The sequence below is a fragment of the Aythya ferina genome (assembly GCF_964211825.1).
Source record: "Aythya ferina genome assembly, chromosome: 10".
In the NCBI taxonomy this organism is placed as follows: Eukaryota; Metazoa; Chordata; class Aves; order Anseriformes; family Anatidae; genus Aythya; species Aythya ferina.
In genome coordinates this window covers 19,822,150-19,844,450 of record NC_140306.1, presented here as the reverse complement: position 1 = coordinate 19,844,450, position 22,301 = coordinate 19,822,150, and the positions used below count along the sequence as shown (strand labels likewise).

General features: G+C 37.9%; 1 protein-coding gene across 4 annotated transcripts in view; it reads left to right on the top strand.

Moving 5' to 3' along the window:
- BICD2 (BICD cargo adaptor 2) overlaps positions 1–21,481 on the top strand; it is an 87,154-nt gene extending 65,673 nt beyond the window's left edge. Inside the window, exons 3-9 of one of the 4 annotated variants that reach the window (XM_084530925.1) lie at positions 500–652; positions 2,739–3,188; positions 4,234–5,253; positions 6,288–6,439; positions 15,919–16,084; positions 17,737–17,812; positions 19,329–21,481. In XM_084530925.1, the coding sequence (XP_084387051.1) occupies positions 500–652; positions 2,739–3,188; positions 4,234–5,253; positions 6,288–6,439; positions 15,919–16,084; positions 17,737–17,784 (1,989 nt within the window). In that variant the 3' untranslated portion in view covers positions 17,785–17,812; positions 19,329–21,481. Of the gene's footprint in view, positions 1–499; positions 653–2,738; positions 3,189–4,233; positions 5,254–6,287; positions 6,440–15,918; positions 16,997–17,736; positions 17,813–19,328 lie in introns of those variants that run through there. The other 3 variants (XM_084530926.1, XM_084530924.1, XM_084530923.1) reach the window with 3 other exon arrangements.
- The last annotated feature ends 820 nt before the right edge of the window (positions 21,482–22,301 follow it).

Below are 22,301 nucleotides of genomic sequence, written 5' to 3'. Positions count from 1 at the left end.
TTTCAGCTTTAGTTCAATTTCTTTCTTCAAAAGGATTCATTAGAACATATTTCCAAACAGTTGCACTAGGCATAAGGAAAAGGTCTGATGAAAAGCAGGAGCAAATACAAGTACAAATAAGAGTGTTTGGAGTTGTCTGAATCTTTTTCTTACTCTCATGAGAAGCCCCATCTCATTTAAGTGTTAGTGGAGGCAGGTATTGACTTCCAATCTGGTAAACTTTCATCTGTTACTTATGGTCAGTGACATACACGTAACATGTATGAATGTTGATTTGCCTGCTCGTTAATTGTCAAAAGTAGAGTAAGAATTTGTAAGAGAAGCAAGAAAACAAAATCTAGTTATTGTGTAAGACTTCATTTTCTGTAATTTGATTTGGGGGGAGGTTCTGTTTGAATAGAATCTAACTGATTAGTGCACAAAAGGAAAGATGAAATCTCAAAATGTAATTGTAGCTGACCAAATTGCCCTCACTTTGGGCTTTGTTTTTTTATCCTAGGTCAACCAGAATGTGGAGATCCAAAGGGCCCGTCTGCGAGATGATATTAAGGAATATAAATTCCGAGAAGCCCGTTTGCTGCAAGACTACACTGAGCTGGAAGAAGAAAACATCTGTCTCCAGAAACAAGTGTCTGTCCTGAAGCAAAACCAGGCAAGTGTTTCAAAATAGTGAGCATTGCTTTCATAGCTCTAGTTAATTCCTGTGTTACAGTGTGGTCCTGTCTCATTCTTTGAACATCCAACCACTTCTGCAAATACATACTACTACTGAGACTATGAACTACAAAATTTTAGTACCAACAGTTATCCCAAAAATGTTCAAGTCCTTTCTGACTGCTCCTATGCAGTCTGAGGCTGTATTGCTTCTACTTTGACCTCCAAGTCCTTCCATTGCCTTCTTTGTCTTTGTTAGAAGTTAATTAATACTTTGCCACTCTGCTTTGTTACTTGGTTCAACCTGTGCAATATTCACCATCCATCCTCTTTTACCGTGTCTGTAACTGGGTGTATTTCTGAACATATATTTATATTGCTTCTTAGTGCTTGCATTACGTCTCCAGTCTTGGTCTCCATACTCTCTTCTAGCTACTTTCATGAACGATATCAGTAGTCAATAACTACTTTGTACTGTCAGACCTCAACTCGCAAAGTCACATTTCAGTGCACTGTTCCAGCTATGTTCATAATCTTAGAAAAGAAAATTGCATTTTTGGAAAAACTCAAGAATTCCCCTCAGTTAGCATTTGTGGAGGTAGTTAGATTAGACATGGTCTTTGTACTTCATGTGTTTCCAGGTGAAACTCCTCACCAGTGTTTATCACTTTGGCCTCACTGTGCCCAAAAGAGGGTTCCAGGTTGAACCTGTTCTCACCTGCCTATGCCTGGTCTAATTACGCTGCTTGGGGGACTTTGACATTATGTGATAGGGGAAAAGGGGCTATTAAGCTCTACGTATGCAGGCTGGAAGAGGTAGTGGTCTGGTGAATTTCAGGTTATGTTGTTGGTTACTTTTGATTTTTACCATTTTTGTCTCGTTTATACTTTTAGAAGAAGCAAGTAAAAGTTCCTGTCTCTGCATTCACATTCTAAGATAACAATATTCAAGAATGCTGTCATTCTGGGTTGAGCCAAATTTAACTGCAGATGCTATCTTGTCAGTTGCTAGTAATTATTGACTACTGGTATTGTATTCTGGGACCTTTGAAAAAATGCTGCAATCTTAAATATTTGAGTTCAATGGGTGTATTTAGAACCAAGAGCTAATTCAATGGCTATGGATTATTTCATTTTCTACTCTGTCATAATCCTACTTGATGAATTTCATTAAGCTTTAGTTATCCCACTGACATAACTAGAAGAATCCATCAAGTTTTTCCAGGCTTAAGTTACCAAACAGAATTACCATGACGGGATTCTCCTTTTCTCAGTTAGATGTGGGTCAGCACTATTGTGCGTATTGGCACCTAAAATCCCTTTAATAGCTAGCAAAAAATAGGAATATGTAATTTATAAAGTTTTCTCTTTTGAAGGTAAGAAAGGGTATTCTGTAAGCTTTTTCTTAATAGATTTAAAATGTTATGCTCATGTTGGTGTTCATAATTTCAGTGCAAGAGAGGTTAAAAATAAAATGCAGTCTTAGAGGTATAAACTTAAAGCACGCCATAAAATTTTGTTTAGCTGCCTGGGTTGTAGCCCTCTCAAGATGTGCTGGAATTATGATGACAGAAATAATAGAACATCTTATTTTGAATGTATAAAAGCAGAGTTAGATTGCTAGGTGTGCCTCAACAGTGTTAAACCCAGTTGCACATTCTAACTGCAGTACAGCAGAGAATTGGAAGCGTAGCTTTGAGATGCTGGGTTTGAGAAATACTGAGACTGAAATTTGTGGGAGGGTTGGTCAGGGAATTTGTTAATCAAACATGAGAAGAGCTTGCATAAAGTGCTAGGAAAGCCTGTTTTGTGATGCCTCTATCACGTGTTGCATCTGCCTGCTATCTTGATTAAGCTGGAGTAGGTCAGCTCATTCCACGCTTTGCTTAGAAATTTTATTGTATGGTCTTAGTAAGGTAAGCAGGCAGTGGTTACAGTTAAAATGCAAAAACTAGACTTTAGAACTGAAAAAAACATTCCCTTCTCACCACATTCAATGAAAAACATTCAGAAGTAAAATTACTTGGTGTCTTGCAGGCAGACATTTTCATTAGTACTTTCTTCCCCTATTTGTGTATTTTCAGGTGGAATTTGAAGGTCTGAAACACGAAATCAAAAGGCTTGAAGAAGAAACAGAATTTCTCAACAGCCAGCTGGAAGATGCCATTCGGCTGAAGGAGATCTCCGAACGCCAGCTTGAGGAGGCCTTAGAGACTCTGAAGACAGAGAGGGAGCAGAAGAACAATCTTCGTAAGGAGCTGTCCCACTACATGAACATCAATGACTCCATGTACAACAGTCACCTGAACATCTCATTGGATGGGCTGAAGTTCAGTGATGAAGCCACAGAGCCCAATAATGATGAAATCATTAATGGTTTTGAACAAAATTGCCTCAGCAAACTCAGCAATGGCAAGAATACATCAACGCCCAGGAAAAATGAAGGCTTCCCTCCAGCACCAAGTCTGGTTTCAGATCTTCTGAGTGAATTAAACATTTCTGAAATCCAGAAGCTGAAACAACAGCTTGTACAGGTAAATGTATTTTCCAAATAACTGTAATTCTAAGTAGCTGCTAGTTTTTTTCAGATGGAAATTTGTATTTTCAGCATCTCAGATGTACACCATATAGTATGATCTAAACTTGTAAAATCTTTAATTGCTTTAGAATTTGTTACAGATTCTACACTGCCAAACATTTATTCTTTATTTTTGTTTTTTTATTCAAAGAAGGTCAAGTCAATCATGTTCTGTAGGAAGCAGTATAGGCTGTGTCCCCTTCATTGTGTCACCCATAGCAAGAAACTTAATCAACGGATTAAGTCTTTTGTTCAAAAATGGATAGTTATTCCAGTCACCTTCATCAGAAGGAGTTTTGTACACCATAGTTGTTTTTTTTACATTTAGTTCTAAAATTCCAGAATTTTAATTGGTGTCAAGCATTATTGTTTTACATATGCACTTTTGGGAGATAGCAGAACTTGAAACAAGGTACATATTTACATCACCTAGAAATGTTTTAGGGTTATTTTGTCTATTTTTGATATTTTTTGGGGAGCTCTAATAAAAAAAGCCTTTGTTGAAAAAACGGGTTTCTTTCAAAATTAGAACTTTCAGAGGAGAAACTTGAAAAATTTTCATTATGTCCAAGGTCTTCTGTGTCCATGTGATAATTTTCACTTAATCCAATTTAGACTGTTTTAACAAAGCTCCAAGCTTCCACCATAGACTGTTTGTCTTCTTATATTTACTTGACAATTTGCAGGATAACAGTAAATTTCAGTTTATCTTCAGCTGAATGATTTTGTTTTTTACAAGGAGACCATGAGCTATGGAAGAGAAGCCTGAAAATGCACATTTTAGAGTGGAAATTAGAAACATTGGGGAGGAACACTGCTTGCAACAGTTGTGTTTGTTTTATTTTTGTGTTTAGAATATGTGAAATAGCCTTTTCAGTAATGTACAAGTGATCAGGTTTCTGTAACCACATGCACCTTGGCTAAGCTTCTGTCTCTCTTACAGTAAAACCACTTAGTGGAACAGTTTCCTTTATATAGATGTCTGTGTTCATGCCTTTCAGATGGAAAGAGAAAAGGTGAATTTGTTGACGACACTACAGGAGTCTCAGAAACAGCTGGAAAATACACGAGGGGCCCTCTCAGAGCAGCATGAGAAAGTTGGCAGGCTTACTGAAAACCTGAATGCAATGAAGAAGCTCCAAGTCAGCAAGGAACGTCAGTCTGCCCTCGACAACGAGAAGGACCGGGACAGCCATGAAGATGGAGATTATTATGAAGTTGACATCAATGGGCCAGAGATCCTGGAGTGCAAATACAAAGTGGCTGTGGCAGAGATTACTGACCTAAAAGAAGAACTTAAAAATCTGAAGACGAAATACAAAGAATGTGAGTCTAAGTATGAGGAAGACAAGAGCAGATATGAAACTGAGAGCCAAGCTCTCACTGAGAAGATCGCCTCATTAGAAAAATCCAGCAGGCATGATAGAGAACAAGTGGCCAGACTGGAGAAGGAGCTGAAGAAAGTCAGTGATGTTGCTGGAGAAACACAGGGCAGCCTTAGTGTGGCACAAGATGAGCTGGTCACCTTCAGTGAGGAACTGGCCAACTTATACCACCATGTCTGCATGTGCAACAACGAAACTCCAAACAGAGTGATGCTGGATTACTACAAGGAAGGTAAAGGAGGACGCAGTAGTCCAGAGACCAAGGGAAGGAGGTCTCCTATTCTTCTTTCTAAGGGGCTGTTAACTATTGAGCTTGGAAAGGCAGAGAATGGAAGCGGTGACAGCAGCCCATCTCCAGTGTCATCTCTGCCATCTCCTGTGTCAGATCCTCGGAAGGAACCAATGAACATTTACAACTTGATCGCAATAATCCGGGATCAGATCAAACACCTGCAAGCTGCTGTGGACAGAACAACTGAGTTGTCCAGGCAGCGAGTTGCCACTCAAGAACTTGGGCCAGTGGTGGACAAAGACAAGGAAGCTCTCATGGAAGAAATCCTGAAGCTGAAGTCCCTGCTGAGCACCAAGAGAGAACAGATAGCAACTCTGAGAACTGTGCTGAAGGCCAACAAACAGGTGAGCAGGTCTTACAGATGTGATAGCTGTAGTCTCAGGGTCATAGTTAGGTTATTAAGCACAGAGGAACAGTATGTCTTTGAGGACATACTGCTGTTTCTTAAACTCAGTGGAGCTCTTCTTCCTGATACCTGTAAGGCACAAGGCTGAGTAGAGGCAGGCTGTGTCAGCACAGGCACGAAGTTGTGCTCCTGTGAAGCTGCATGTTAGGGCCTTAACTGGCTTTTGGTTGTCACATACTCACAAAAGTTTTGAGATAACTTCAATCTATCTGAGTTATATCAGATTATGTTTAATGTAAGAAACCTAAAGCAAAGAGGTAAATCTTATTTTCTACTTGAATGAATTCTTAAGTTCATATCCTCTTCTCTCTGAAACTGCTAATAAAGTTTTCCAAGATAAGGATGTGATACAAGAGCATGGACAAAATAAGAGGGTTGAAAGGTAAAATTAGTCTCTGGGGACTGGGCCATGCCATTTAATACACATTAGCAGTGCAGCAGATGAAAATAACTGACATTAAGACAACCTGACATGCTTCATTGTCTCCTCTAAAGTAATATAAGTTTTTTGTTTTTTTTTATTGCATTTAAGAAATATGTACCTACTTTCAGTTTTATTTTTTTCACTTGTATTTTAGCATAATGATGTACCATAATGTAAGACAGTCATAATGCAAGATAAGGGTTAATGTGTGTAAATAGAGAGAGTAAATACACTTTTTTTTTTGTGAAGTATGTAATGTCTGATTTTTATTAGCAGTTGGAGATAAGTGTCACTAAACGTATATTCTGTAACTTCCCAGATGCTGCTTCATGGTTAATGGTAGTAGGAGCCCCAAATGTCCCATCTATTTCCAGTGCTCAAAGATGAAATTTTATTTAACCTCTACAAGAGAAGTTGAACAGAATTTTAACATTCCAGTACTAAGGAAACATTTCATTATGTCAATGGCCATTTGAAATCTCCTAGATAATAACTTTGTCAAATGTTTCATTAACCACTACATTTCTGTTCTTCTTGGTAAACAATAGACTGCAGAGGTGGCCCTTGCCAACTTAAAAAGCAAGTATGAAAATGAGAAAGCGATGGTTACGGAGACAATGATGAAGCTGCGAAATGAGCTGAAGGCTTTGAAAGAAGATGCTGCTACCTTTTCTTCCCTGAGAGCAATGTTTGCTACAAGGTAAAGAAAATCTCAACTCTGGAAAATATGTCATTCCTTGCTTGTGGGGGGAACAGCTGGACATCCTGCCTGCAAGCAGCAAGGCTGCCCTGCCCATGCAGTAAGCGGCAGGGTGGAGTGATTCTTTCTGTGTTCATTGCTTACAGTGTTTGTCTGCAATGTGTTCTTATTGATGAGGGAGGAAAATGGTAGGGCTATAGTATATTGCTACAAAACAGGAATTTAGTGTGGGGTTATTTATTTTACTAATGAACAATTAGCATTTCTGAACTTATGTTCTACATAGTAACTATTGTGGGGAAAAATAAGGGGCCAGGAGCAAAGGAGCTGAGACTGAATGAGTGGAGACTTGGTCCATGGAGCATCTTGTGAGCACCTGTATTCCTGATCACTGCATGGCAGGTACACAGCTGGGTCTTAGATTTGCATCTAGCCTGAGACAGCAGCTGTTGCAGGGAGCATGAAGAATTGCTTCTTGCTGTGTGCCCCATGTTTCAGAAGCCGCAACAGCTCTCAAGACTACTGCTGCAGCTAGGGCACTGTCACCCCTTTCCTCATTGATCTCTGGTCAGAAATGGTTAGTAGCCTGTATGTTGGCTGTGTGCATTTCTCTGGAGTGGCTGTTTCATATAAGCCACCATTTCAGGTAAGGTTTGGAAGGAGTATTCCAATGTGCTTGGGTGAAGAGAACATCAAAAACTGTTTTGGAGACAGGTTTTAGGTGTGCTTAAAATATAAGAAGTATTAACAGCCCAATTTATTTCTTCGCCATCACAACCAACCTGCTAAAGGAGCACCTCTGAACAGTCTGCCCTAGGTCTCATTCCTGCTCTGACCAAGAGGTTTGTATCAGCAGAGACTAGTAACAAGTGATGGGGCTTTACCCTACAATGCTTGTTTCAGTGTTATGTTCCAGTGAGGTGTGAAGCAGACAGCTGCACACACCTGTCTTTTCCACAGGAAACGGACCATTTTGTAGGATGCAAGAGCTGTAGTACATGGGAGCTGAAGGCTGGGCAGGAGTAAAATAACTGACCTAATTTCCTTTTTAAACCAGGATAATCCTACTAATTTGACAATACTGCCAGCTATTTTTAATAAGTAATAAAAATACAGTAAGACCAGGGGCTGGAGACAAAGGAAGACTTGCAAAATACAGATTAATAGCTTCCAGCATTAAGGTGCTATTGAGAGACTGTTGCAGCATTCTAGACAATACTGGAAGCCTAAAATTAAGCTGTCACACAAAGGAATAAATCAAGATATGCATAATGTACTAGAGAAGTATATTCAGTAGCTGTGCTGTTTAAGTCCTGATTTTCTTACTCAACACACCTGTCCCTATTGTGTGTACAAATGGACTGAAAGCACTGAGGGCTGGAATAAGATCTGCCCTGAAGAGCTGAAAATGAAATTTATCTGCTTAATTAGACTGTAATGGCTTTTACAGTCACTGTATGACAGTCAAACGTTTTGGTGGTTTATTAGTGAACTCTTCACCAGAAAGAAAGATGCACTTCTCTGTTTATGCAAAGAGAAGCTGAACAACTCTTTTGTTTTACTTTGTTGAATAGGTTTGCTCTTGCTAACAGGCAGCTTGGTTGGTGCAAAATGTAAATAAACAAGAAGGCCTGATGAATGTTCATTAGGGTGCAAGTGTTCATTAGGGTGCAGCGTTCAGCTTTATTACAAGTTGTCAAGTGGTACTTCTTTCTCTTTTATGAATACCATCTGGGTCCCACACTTCACCAGTTGAAGGAGCTGTTTGAAAGAGTATTTCCCAAAATGATGTTTCTCAAAATTTATCATACGAAATACACTGCTGTGGTTACAGTTTTGGGGAATTCTCAACGTATTTACTTAGGAATTTAAAACAGAAGAACTTGTATTAATGGGAACATCATGTGTAAAAAAAAAAAAAAAAAAAAAGTCAATTTTCAAGTGCATTACTTTTCTTAACCTGAGGGTTAAAAAAAATGAAATATTTTTTTATATGGAACCATGTAAAGCCTTACTTACATGTGAGGAGGGTACTTGAGGGTTTTAGTAGCAAATTAGAGATAACATAGTTAATCTTCCTCAAACATACTGTGAGAAGAAAGTGTGATTCCTTTCTTTGCTAGACAAACAGATTCTCCTGAGTGTTTTGAATGAACTTGAAGTGAACATGTCCTGATTTGGGGTGGGAGTGAAGCAGTTTCCTTGTCTTGTAGACCAAGATAGGTTTCTGTGTTGCCTGTTAGCAATTTGTCATTCAAGCTTCAAAGGGCAATAGAGCTCGCATTTCTTAAAATTGGTTATGGGGGAAAAATAGTGCATTTAAACAGATGAAAAAAATGCAGCATGGAATTTAAGCTTGAGGCTGGCTTAGCTCAACTTTTCAGCAAGGAAGGAGGGAGTAAGATGACAGTAGGTTTCTGGTAGTTGTTTGGTGAACACCTGAAAGTCTGCTATTTCCAGAAGACACTGCAAGTGGAAATGAAGGACAGGTACACAGGTGATTCATCAATTATCTGTTCAGGTAAAAGTCCTTAAAGGATGGCTAAATGAAGCAGTTCAGTAAAGAGCAAGGGGCCAGTTTGACCATTGCTTCACAGCCAAGAAAATGCACTAAGAAAAGTTAATCCTAGACTGTGTTTAAGCTGTCTTTTCATCCAATTTTACATTTTAAAATGCAAGGTTTATTTTATTTTGTTGTGGTAGTCTTTTCCTTGAATTTGGTCTGCTAGAGATATTTATGTAAGCATACGTTTAAAAAAAAAAACTCCACTAAATATAGAAAATGTCAAAAAACATAGACAATGAAAGTACAAAATGTTTTTTACCTTTCTTTTCTGTTATTTTTGTGCTGTTTTTCTCTGTTTTTATATAGCCTGCAAGTTTATCAACTCTTTAACTTGCATGTTATGTACTACATGGACTTTTACGAGAAGATAGCATCACCGCTTCCCTTTGAAGTACCTTCTGTGTGATAGGTTACAGCCAAAGTCTTGTGGTGGATGGAGTTGCTTGCTGGGTTATTTGCTTAGGGTCAGGCAAGGAAACCAAACAGTTCTATTCACATGGAGTTGCACTTGACCTAAAAAAACTGTGACAGACTTAAACTGGCTCTGAAAAGTGACTTAGGATACATCTTCTTGTCTGTCATTAAAGACACAGGATTATCGAGTTTGCTGATACGTTTTTTTCTGTTTCTTTTCCAGAGCCTGAGAACAAGCAAGGGTAATAAGAAAACAGACATTGCTCATTCCTCTAAAATAAAGATAAAACAGTAATTAAGAAATCCAGCAGAAGCCAAAGGCTTTTGCAAGTAAAGAACAAATGTGCCTAGATGTAATTAATGGTTATCCTAATGTCCCCGTGTTTCATAAACAGTAAATAACAAGAGAGACAAACTCTGCAACAAGTCAGCGGAGGGGAGGGGACAAGGGGCAAATTTTAGAATGTACTGCATGTAATATTAGATTAAAATTACAGAGTGGTGATTTTGATGGAGGAGCAGTAAATCCATGACAGTAAAAAAGAAGCTAGACTGTAGCTGTTGTTCATTAATGGAGAGAAAGTGTTTCAAATGAATATGGATGTCAGTTCAATATCATATAAGCTCTGGCAGATTGGTTTTCCAAATTTCCAAGTACTTGGGAAATATTCTTGTGTCTTTGGACATTTAAAGGCCTACAGAATATAAAGGAGCTTAAATTCTGTCAGAGAACAGTGCAGTCCTCACAGGACTTAGAGAATTATGGCTAAAGAGTCTTCACACTGGACTCTACACAGTAGAATTATTCAGCTTGCCTAAAAATATTCTGTAGGATAAATTCTCAGAGGAACCAGACACAGAAAATGTGACTTTGAAAATTTCCAGAATGAGATTTGCAGACAGGAGCAATGGAGTGCGTCCTGTTCCTACTGCTGCATCTGGAGGTGATGAGTGGCACCTGGAGAGAGAATGGCTGCACCACCAGCGCCCCTGTGGAAGTACGGAGACATCAGGCAGGACAGAGGCATTCAGCAGTGTTCCAGATGGGTTATAAGATGACATGAGTCATTTCTTGCACATAGTTGTAGCTGATGCCCTGCGCCTGTCAGTGTTCAAGAGCGCTCTATATGCTTCAGTTTTCAGGTAGCCCTGAAGTGGTCAGGCAGTTGGATTTGATGATCTTTATATGAACTTTATATTTAGAATCTTTTTATAAACTTTATATTTAGAACTATTCTTAATTCTAAAAATGCAAAATAGTCACGTTTGTAACACCAATGAGCTGGCTCTAGCTTCTAAACATGCCTAGCAATTAAAACGTCTAATGCGAGTAGTGCTGGATACATGAACACCCACCCTTGGTGAAGGTGCTCCATGTGGATAGCCCCTGCACCTGCTTTGCAACACTGAGTCCCCACTCCTCTTCCAGGTACTCCTCAAACCACCAGTGACTCCTGCCTGCCTTGGTGCCTTGTTGGAAGTCTGCTGATGCTTGCTGTTCAGGAGAGTGAAGTGCAGGAGGTCTTCCTGTGATACAATAGCAGTGCTGTAGGAATATTCGGAGTAAAGACAATGCCAGCTTCTGTCACATAGCTTGTCTAACATACTGTTTTTAATCAAATTGTAAAGTGGGTTACTTCAAAATGCCTTACATGAAAACTACCACAGCAGCAGTTACTTGCAATCTGTAATTTTTTTTAGGTAGCTGTGTAGTCTTTTTTAGAAAACCATGTCTTGGTTTCATTTTGAAGTTAATAGGCAGTGTCAGCGCTCTTAGCATGTAGAAAACAAAGCGTGTACACAGATTCAGTGGTTGAGAGGAGTGGAGAGTTCAGGATTAAATCTTCCACCCCTTACTTGCTACAGCGAAGAGCTGGGAAAAACACCCTGCATGTGTGATAGCTCAAACAGTACTTCCGATCTAGCAGCATAGGATCATAAGTTTTATCCTTTAAAATGCATCTTAAAAAAAAAGTAGTAGTCATCTTTTGAATTCCAGGAGAGAGCGTTTGCCACAAAAGCTTGATCCGTTCTTGAGAGTTTTTAGCAGTGGAAGTGCAGAACAGCTGCGGTGTCCAGCTCTGTGGGGCTGATCACTTGCTCTGTGCAGGAGATGGTTCTTCCAACATGCATCAAACTACAAAAGAGTTTTATGGTTTGCTTGCTTTAATAGCTCTTACTAATGGACATTGATTACTCATGGCTGATTTTAAACATCCTAGAAAACTAAAGCTAGTTATAAACTGTTCTCTGTTCTTAGTGCAGATGCCAAAGATTTATCTAAATAAAGCATTTATTGGGTTCAAACATAGAGCTCAGGTGAGTTTTTAATGCAGGGTACTGAGGAAGAAATTGCAAATGAACAACTGGCTAAAGTTTCAGTAGATATACTTGTACTTGCTTAGCTGTGATTCTGAACTGCCTAACTCTGAGGTGTGCTTTCTTTTGCCTTCTTCAGGATTCGTCCTTTATTTTACTGGTGTCTGGGTCTGCACAGTGCCCAGCTGTGCAAACTAAGGGAGGAGATGGACTGAGTATGCTTCCCAAAGAGTCTTTTAGATGCTGACCTAGCAGAGGGCTGTGGTCCCGCAGTTGGATCTGTAGGAATTTTGGTGCAGCTGAATTTGGACCAGTGTGTGGCAAACTTACCTGCCTGGAACATGCTTTTTGAAAAAATAATAAAAATAAGCAAAGCATGCTAGGGTTAAGCTTTCTAATAATTCTACTTTGATGGATTTATTTATTTATTTATTTTAGAAAAAAAGATATTCTTTTTATGGATATGCAAAACTATTGAGCTCAGGCAGACTGGGTGGGATAACGGTGAGGCTTGGTAGAAGGCACGGCTGTTTACTGCTGCCAGTGCGCAATGGCAGCCCTCTGCTTTCTGTCTCTGTGTGGCTCATGGCTCATTATCTATTTAAATGTCAGTCTTCCACTTACAAATCCAAATGGTAGTTAGCCGGTCAGTAGATCTTTTCCTCCTCTTGTGTTCCTCCTTTGGCAATATAAAATGGTTGCTCACTTTGTAGAGGACCTGGTTTTCCAGGTGGGGCAGAGGGGAAGGGAAGAAGGTGTTAAAATTCAGTTTTTAATATTACAATTTCTAATATAAAGATTTGGGTTGAAAGCAGGCGGCTACTATCCCTTACAGTTAACTCACTCCATGTTCATTTACATGTCATTTTAATTGCTTATCTTCTTAATACATTTCCCAGATTTTAATGGAAATGAAAAATAGTGAGTTTAAATCCTCCATTTCCTAATTTCTTATGTAGGTTGAGAGTTTAGTCTCTTGAGGTAGAAGTTAAAGCAGTCGATGCTTCTGTCAAGAAGCCTACTTCAGTCACGGCTCTGTCTTGTGGTCTTGCTTTCCTGGAAATTGTCTTATGGTTCTCATACTAATTGCAGAGGAGAGGAAAGTAGTATAATTATATCTATGTATGATTGGTTCCATCACTTACTTGCAGAAGAAATCTTGATTCAGTACTGAATTTAGCTAGAAAAGGTACCAAATTTAGTACATGCTAAAGTTTAAATAAAATAATCTGTAGAGATAAGGCATAACTGGCACTTGTCAGAAGGAGTGGTATGCAGCATTTGAAAATGAGACAACTCAAATTTTCAATGATAATTTGGCTTCAGATAGTTTTAGGGGATTTAGTTTTTATTTCTCATCATAATATCTAACATCCGGAATATTTATTTCCTCTGTGTAGATGTTTATTTTAGTTGACGTTGTTTTTAAAAATCCAGTTGATGTTTCCTTAAGCTCTTTGTCTGTTGCTGTTAATTACCTGTACTAAGAAAATTGGCAACATCAAAGCGTTCTGTTCAATATCCACTTAAAAATGTGAGCATGTAAATGCACGACAGGCATGTGCTAATTTCATATTCTTTTTTAAAGCATGAAAGCTCCATTATTTTTTTCAAAGGTGTTTTTAAAACAAAGACACTTTGTGTTCTGACCTTCTAATTATTTCACATTGAGTATGCAGCTGGGAACTAGCTCAACGCATGAGCAAATGAGATCATGAAAAGGAAGGATATTGTACTGGTTTATCTGCAGAGCAACAAACATGTTGCTACACATACCATGTAGCACATTGTGCTGCTGTGGCTTCTGCTGCTAGCTTTGCATTAAGCTAAAGCAGTTAGAGCCACGTCATGTTATGGTGCTTAGGGAGGCTAACTTTTGGGTTAAGAAAATTAAACTGGGAGTTAGTGAATGGGAGGGAGGAAAGTAGGGCACATCCCACTTCACCTGGGCACACAGTGCCTGCAAATGTTTCAATCTTAGCCAGTTTTGTTAAGGAAACTGTTGCTGTGTTTTGCATTGTGTGTGGTCCCTCTGACCCTGGGCAGCCACACCTGCACCAGGATAACATTTGGGGTTGAGGCTGTATCATTTAATTTGAACTAAAAGATCAGGAAAACAGGTTCAGGGCGCAGCCACGGTAGTTAGCATTCCTGCCTCTCCCAAATCCCCTCACATGTACAAAAGAGATTCAGGTACAGTAACAATTGCAGCTGCATGCATGCTACTGATAACACTTCCTTTTTGCTGGCTGGGAAGGAAAAACTTCCTTCACAGAGATGTATGGAAAAAGTGAATTCAGGTATTCAAAATACTGAATGCTTCATTTTCTAACCACAGTCTATTGATGTTATAAACTTTTGTCCTACAGAAAGCTCGATGAGGTAATGACTGCTACAGTCATTTGAATTTGGAGTCAAATTCATGGTTTTATTTATAGCTGAGCTCACGTGCAGACTACTTTACTGCCTTCTAGGCTCTGATGAGCGTTTGTCCCTGCTATCAGGTTTGGCACAACTGACTGATCAGGAGATGTTTGGGTAATACCAGAAATGGTTAGAGAAGAGGATTAAGGGTATTCACAAGACCATGTGGGAAGTCCCTACTCTGCTTTACTGCAACTGTTTTATTTTCCACCATATATATATATTTATATATCTATATCTATCTATCTATCTATATATATAGATATAGATGTAGATATCTATATATATAGATATAGATGTAGATAGATAGATATCTATTTATATATAGAAAGAGATAGATAGATATAGATAGATATATATATATTTTTTTTCTAAATGCAGCATTGGGGGTGAAGAAATGTGCCACTTGTGCCTTGCTGGCTTTGATAGCACTTCTCTGGTGGAAGTCAAAGCGGTAGACACCACCTTCCATAGGAGGGGAGAAAGGATTGCTATGCCTTCAAAGATTATTTTCCTCTTCTCAGACCTCCTAGGGCTGTGCCAGTCTGCCTTCCTGTCTGCTTCCACTCACGGAGGTGTATGGATTGGTTTTGTCTCATAAAGTACGTCTAACTATGCAGAGAAAATAGCAAGTGATAGGATTCAGGGGTGGTGGTGTGAATTTGTATTGCAAGATAAAGTTCTGTTCTTTTCGTTTCCCTTGTTCTCTTCCCAAGCAAATACAGATAGGGATATAGGCCTAATTGTGCTATTTGAAGTCAGGGAGAACAGAATAGGGGACGTGATTGTATAAGCGCAGCTGATGAACCTGCACATCAATGTGGTTTCCTTCATTTTTTTGTTGTTTTTTTTTTTCCTTGTCATCCTTATATTACTTAACAATGGTAAATGTCCCTGAAACTCAGGGGCTTTTCCATTATTTCATTAGGAGGAACTTCTCTGCAGATAATTTGTAAATTCCAGCTGGTAGCTATGGGTAGAAAGATGAATATTCATATCTGTAACCGGTCTGCTATGTGCGATAAATATGCATGTGTGTAAAGACATGCGTTCTTTAAATTGTTCACGATGCACTGTGCAAGTTAAGTAGCTTCCAAGCTCAATGAAAATGACTGTAGATGAAACAACTTGCAGGCGTACACTTGGCTTCCCTGCAGGGTTTCTAATAACACTCAGTTCCTTTGTTTTATTATGTCAAAACTGATTTTGATGTTGAAAACTACTATGAAAGCCACTTGCTATGGAGAAAGCAGTAATAAAGCACTATTTTTTCATCAGGAATTGGAGTAGATTCTAGTACAATTATAACAATGCTGTTCAGTCTGCACTGGAAATTTGTTATTGGATTCCCTGCGTAATGTAACAACCTATGAAATTCAGGTGCTGTTCACTCAGTGTGAATCGCCATCTGAGTAGTGGCCATTTTACAGCACTCCACCCGACTGTTCCCCTCTGACTCTTTGCAGTCTCTAGCTTAGAGCTGCTGCAGGCTCTGCATAATTTGAGACAGAGATAATTTGACTGCGTTGCCTATTCCCTGCATTAGGAAGGTTAGCTGTAGGACATCTTACTCATCTTTAGGCAGGAGTAGTTTATACCAGGCTCCGTACTTTTGTTATGTTCATACACACTGAATAACAGAGTTTATGCAAACAACTGCAAAATTTTCAGACTTTGCTAATACCTGCTGGACACAAGGGATTCATGTTTTATAGATGGAAACGAGATTGCTAAAAATTGATATATTTCGTTGCAGATGTGATGAATATGTCACACAGCTGGATGAAATGCAGCGTCAGCTTGCAGCAGCTGAAGATGAGAAGAAGACTCTGAACTCCTTGCTTCGGATGGCTATCCAGCAGAAACTGGCACTGACCCAGCGTCTGGAGCATTTGGAGCTAGACCACGAGCAGTCCAAAAGGGTGCGCACAAAATCTGCTTCCAAAGCCAAGAGCAGTAACCCTAGTGTAAGTCATATTCGGTCCTGCGGAGACAGGTCTGAAGGATCTGTCCTTAATAACCAGGTGTTTTGTAGTGAAAAATATAAAATCTATTGTGACTAGAAGAGGTGTGTAGAAAAATCATATTATGCATCTTATTTTATGCTGTAACTGTCAGCGTAAATCCCCACTATCTAATGTCGCAGTGAGTTGGCTTGTACTAGTAAGTTGTTAAACCAGGTAATACAACTTGTATTATGGTGGTCTTAACTGTAATTCATAAGTACGGGGATGGTATTAACAAGTTAATAGTGGAAAGGAATTAGCTTTTTCCACAATTAACATGTATGAGTTTTGCTGTTTATGGTAAGTGTTAAGAGTACACCTGATATACTCTGGTTACTAATTGTAGTTTGTGTAGCACAAATGTGATCCTTTCTCCAGGGTTGCAGCAGACTTCAATAAATGCTTTCACAGACAGAAGCAAACAGAAAACTTCCCTTGCTAGTGTGACTTAAGTAGTGGTGAAAAGCACGTGTGGTAAAAAGCAAGTGTAAAGATTAGAAGTATGTCTCGAAAACTCAGAACATTTTGAAACTGGAACCAAAATTAATTTGCCTGTTATGGCAGATACTAAGAACTTGCTGTCATATCACCACTTATCAACATACTAAAGCTTTTACAGGCAATAAAAGCTGGAAAAAAAATATGGTAGGTTACATTATTTACACTCTGCTTCCCTCGCTTCAGAGGGTTAACCAGAAGAAAGTGGCACATTTATATTAAAAATATGCAATATTTACCCCATCTGGTATAAAACCTAAAATTTTGCGAATTGGGAGCCTACCTGGTAGACGGTTCTACCTGAAGAAGTTATGCTGTGGAAAAATATAATGTCTTGAAAGGATCTTTGTGGTGTCCTGTTGCTCCTTGCAGCATAACACTTTGGAAAGAATCTGTTTTATGTATTACTGTAGCCACACAACTTATCTGTGTAGAACTAATGTGACTATGGTCTAGTATTGTCAGTCACAAAACAGATTTTCTCAGCTTTCAGTATTAATCTGAACAGGACAGTATTTCAGAGCTCTGATCATTTTTTTAAATACACAGAAGATACTGCATTCATTATGCAAGAACATGTTTCACAGGGCTCTACATTATAGGCACAGGAAATTGAGCAGATCATCCACTAATTAATATTTATGAAGTAGCTTAGTATACATAATATTCTTTAAGACAAACAAACCTTTGTCTGCTATTGAACTTCTCAGAGGCCTTTTTAGCCACTCAATTTCAATATGTTTGAAAATATAAAAGTGTACTTCGTAATTGGTGCCTATATAAGAGAAAAAAGATTGAAAAAGTTGTTTCTAAAATTGTGGAAAATTTGTGGAGCACAACAAGGCACACTTTTTTTCCCCTTTAAAACAGTTTTAAAGTGCCTAGCCTCAAACTTTATTTTAATGTAAAGCCCTGTTCATTTTGTACTCTTTCAGATAATTTTGTATGCCTATAGTATTACTTAAAAGCAATGCGAGACTGCACAGTTGTCTGCTTGATAGTGATGTTTTATAAAGCCATTCTAATATTCCTGGTGTGGTACTGCCTCATCTCACTACCATTTCTTATAGATGATCAGCAGCTTGCTTCCTGTGCATTGCCGCTCTGCCTATAAGTAGTCAGGAGATATCACAATACTAATATAAGGTAATAAGGAGCACAGCTTGTTTTCCCAGTGAGGGGAAACCACTTGGGATTTCAGCTTCCCAGATATTAGAAGTGGGGGAAGAAAAAAAGACTTAGGAACTCCTACAATGAGACTTCAAATGGAATTGTGGAAACTTTACTGCAAAGCTGATAAACATGAGGATGCCTCAGTCAAATGCCAGAATTACATTTGACGATATTGAGAGGGGGGGAAAAACCCAAGTGATTTAAGTCTGGTATGTTGCTCAAACGGCACTGCTTGAAGTTTAAATTAATAGTAATTCTGGCCTTAGAAAATAGGCTCTGTGCATCTGTTATTACTTTTTAAGAAAACATTGAATTCTCCTGAATTTGAGCTTTAATATTGCTAAGTAGCAGGTTTGATATTTTTAGAAGCAAGACATCTTTTAACAATTTTCAATCCTGCTTTCTCTTTTTTGCTGCACAATCTTCCAAAAGGCCTTTATTCTTCTCATTCCTGCATTAAGTGTAATTTAAAAATACTTTGTAAAAGCAGGCATTTGAGTGCTAACTTTCCTTGCTCCAGTAGAAACAGTTACAATTTTGCTTCCACTATGATAGGGAGCTTTTTACCGCATCTGTGTCTCTGGCAGTATTTTCACTAAATACTAATGGAAAAAAAAGTAAATTTGAGAAACTAATTGAATGCATTGGTAGGCTTTTTCAAATTAACTGGAACTTTATAGAATGATTTCAATGTTATCAAGGCAGTGACTATTACTATTGGTCTCGGCTCTCACTTTTCAGTTCCAAGAATGAACAGTTTTGCTATTAGCACAATAGTCTTAGTAATCGTTTCTACCTTCATTCATTTCTGTGGATCTATAAATTAAAAACGAAAGACAAACCTTACTGCTGCTTGAGCTTGATAAGGTTATGGTTAAACTTTTAGCACCTGTTATGAAAAAGAAATGAGCCATGGTGGTAAGGTGACTTGATCCTGCTGTTTGTATTTTTAGATGATGATTATATTTAAGATTGAGGCTTGTAATTATTGATTAACAATTTCTTAAAATGTACGTTTGCTGTAAGTCTTTCATATCACTTTCAATGGGTTGGGCTAAAGCATGGAAAATTTCTTAAGCTGTCACCTACCTCTGCAAGCAGGCTGTTCTGAATGATACTGCTCTTTGCATTGGCCTGCATGATACACTGACCTGCATGTTTCTGGACAACCTAAAGCTTCACTGAAAATGTTTCTTGCACATTCATTGCTGTTAGCTTGTGCTTGAACAGCATATCTTTATTCAGTACTTGTAAGAAACTTTCTTTCTGCAAAGCTGTTGCTTCCAGGCTAAACTCATAAAACGTTGTTTCATCAGCTTGGAAAGCATCTTTGAGCTAAATTTGCTGCTTCATCCCTAGTAAGCTAACAGATACCCTCAACTGACTAACCCGCTATGGAGCTTTTGCAGCACATTGTATTAAGTTGTCAGTTCTTTGAGAAATAAACACAGTTTTTTTTCTAATGCTTTGTTTTTCTTCCATTTTTCAGCTGTAGAATAGTCCATGGAGAAGGCCTTTCCAACAGTGCAACAACATTTCTTACCCTCTTTCATTATGGTTAAAAGTGGTAGCCCATTGCACAAAGAATGCAAACCACTGACCTGATCCTAACTTTTGAGAACACCTTTTCCTATATACTACCTGAAACTTCTCTTTTATATCTCGAGCTATAAAACAAACAAGCTTTACCTATAAGTGCTGCTGCAGTAAGAAAACTTACAAGTGCTGAAGAAACCTACTTCAAATGTAATGATCACCATATTAGTTTATGATCTACTAGAAATGTTCCGATGGGGGGAATTTCTTATTTCATTGCAGATGCTCATTTTTTATCTGATTCTTAAACTGTGCACTTTTGATATTTTGATATTTTTCTTTAGCTTCTTTAATTCCTTATGTAGAAGAGTTTATATAAATGCAGTGGCTTGTGCTTATAGTTTCTCTCCAACTTCAGCTTGTGACTGTTGATTTCTACATCAGCATGTGGCAGAGATGTTTTTTTTTTTGGCTCTAGATGTGTTTAGAAAAGAGTTTCAACAAAAAAAACGACACAGGAGCTCTGCTAAACTATGTGTGTGCTGTGCTTCAGCAGCTTTTTTGTTATGAAATATTAAGCTTTATATGTTTAAATTACTGATTTTTTTTGACTGCCATGTTCATTAAGAAATCCAGGGTATTCAAATTCTGGGGTTTTTTTCATATTGTATTATTATTCTTAGGAATAGTTCAATGTAACAAGAAGAAAACTTGACTTTGCTCTGGTTAAAACAGTAATAGGCACTTGAAAAATATTAAATAAGTAGTATTACCTATAAATTCCAGAATTCCTGGGTTTTAGGAAGTTGAAGTATTATTGATTAACAGAATTTTATACAACTGTACCAGTTAAATTCCAAATTGGAATTGTTTTGTTACTTTTTCATTTTTATTGTGCCAAATTATGGTACATTTAGAAAGAAAAATTCTAAAGTTGTCAATGATAGGGTGTTACATATCAGCGCCTTTCTGTCGTTAATTATTGCCAGTAGTGCCTTTAATCATTTTAAGGAAGAATCTTAGAATAGCTAGGTCTACACACGAAGAAATGGAATGGCTGTTTTGGAATTTAGTCAAGATGTGGAGCAATAAGTGCAAAGTGAACTCCCCCTTCGCACATTTTTAATGGGTAGTCTTATTATAATAGAGATTATATATTCAAGGAATTGTAAAAAATTCTGTTAGTCAATGATATTTCATCATGCAAATCCTTGCAAATTCAGGGGAATAGAGGGGAGAAAAATAAACAAACCTGAATACACTTTGGGAACCAAATGGACTCATGTTGAACAGATGAGCAAGATGTATTAACACATTTGTGGTAACAGTACAGAGAGCGTATTGGGAATATTGATGTTATGTTAGCTTTGTTTGGTGGTGGATGCAGTTAACCATAGTATTGTTTGCAAATGTGAACAACAAAACATTAATATCTTCTCTTGCATGTTATATCTAATCATTGTAATTTCAGGAAACAGAAACAGAAGTGCATCAACAAGCTGTACCTACCTCTCTGGTGCTGTTTGTTGAGGCTCATGTGAATGATTAAATTGGTACTTGCTGGGGGGGAGCTTTCCCACTCCTCAAAAAAAGTACAAATTGAAATAATATTGACAGTGGGAAAAGATTTCTGTTTGCTGGAAAAAAAAAACAAAAACAAAAACAAAAACAAAAACACAGACATTATTATTCCTAGATGTGGGGACTTAATATTTCCATCTTCTGTTACAGTATTGATTCATAAGAAATATTGTTGCATTTAAAATTACTACATTTGTATGTGGGTATTTATTTGAAATGATGTCGAAGTACTGTATTATGTTCTATGTGCATTACCTTTTAGTGGTGGATTGGTCTCCATTTAATGTCCTATGCATGTATTCTTGCCAAGTAACCTTTACACAGATATGGAAAAAAAATGTTAAAGAGAAAAATGTGGAAACTGATTCTTAAAAGTATAACTGTGTGTTAATTGGATAACCTTAGGAGACATAGAGGGCGAAATGTTACTTCCAAATTAATACAAAAAGTGTTTAATGTAGGAAAGCAATCTGCCTGCGTAAAGGTAGTCACATTGGCAGTATCAATAAAAGAGAAAAGGAATCACGTTTTCTGCTTGTGTTTTTTTCATTTGTTTCATTTTGGTTTTGTTTTAGAAAGCACCATATTAATTGGTCAGTCTTCCTAATCTGTTTTCAGTGTGGGGATAAATAAACCCAGTTTCTCTCAGATAAACGTAAACTTAAAGCTGTTTGCTGCAGAACTAGAAAATTAATTCTTTATGCTCATATTTGCATAGCGTCATCCTCTGTGCTTCTTCGTGAGTCTTTCCTGGATTAGTTCTGGCCTGGATCAGACCAGTTTAATCTGTTTCACTGAATGGCCATGCAAACACTTGTACTGGTACAGGAAGGGGTTACACATTATTTGTCACCAGCATGGTGATGGTAAGACTAATGCTTTTGGTAGTAGTGGTGACACATGTTCCTGAAATTACATATTAATTGCTCATATGTTCTTCAAAATATGGTAAGAATTAACAAACAACCCCCCCCTTTTTTTTTTTTTTTTTTTTTTTTTTTTTAAGTCTGAGGGGTGAGGCTAAAGTTTGTCATATCTATGGAAGGATATTCTGGTATCAATTAATCAATACTGACCTGCAGGCATATTAAATATGATTTTATGCTACTGTGCAAATCTCACTTTCCCCAGGTAGGATTCTTAGAACCATTCTGCTGATCATTAATATACCTGGCAGCAGTTGGTTTTATTACACCAGCTAATCCAAGTCATTTATAACTTGTGAGTGGCTTAACAATTTCTACTCAAAACTTGAAAAGGCTTGTTGAATTGTGTGCATTTAACTAGCAGAGCGTGTTTGCTACGACACTTGGCCTTATCATGTAGCTTTACATTAGCTATAAAG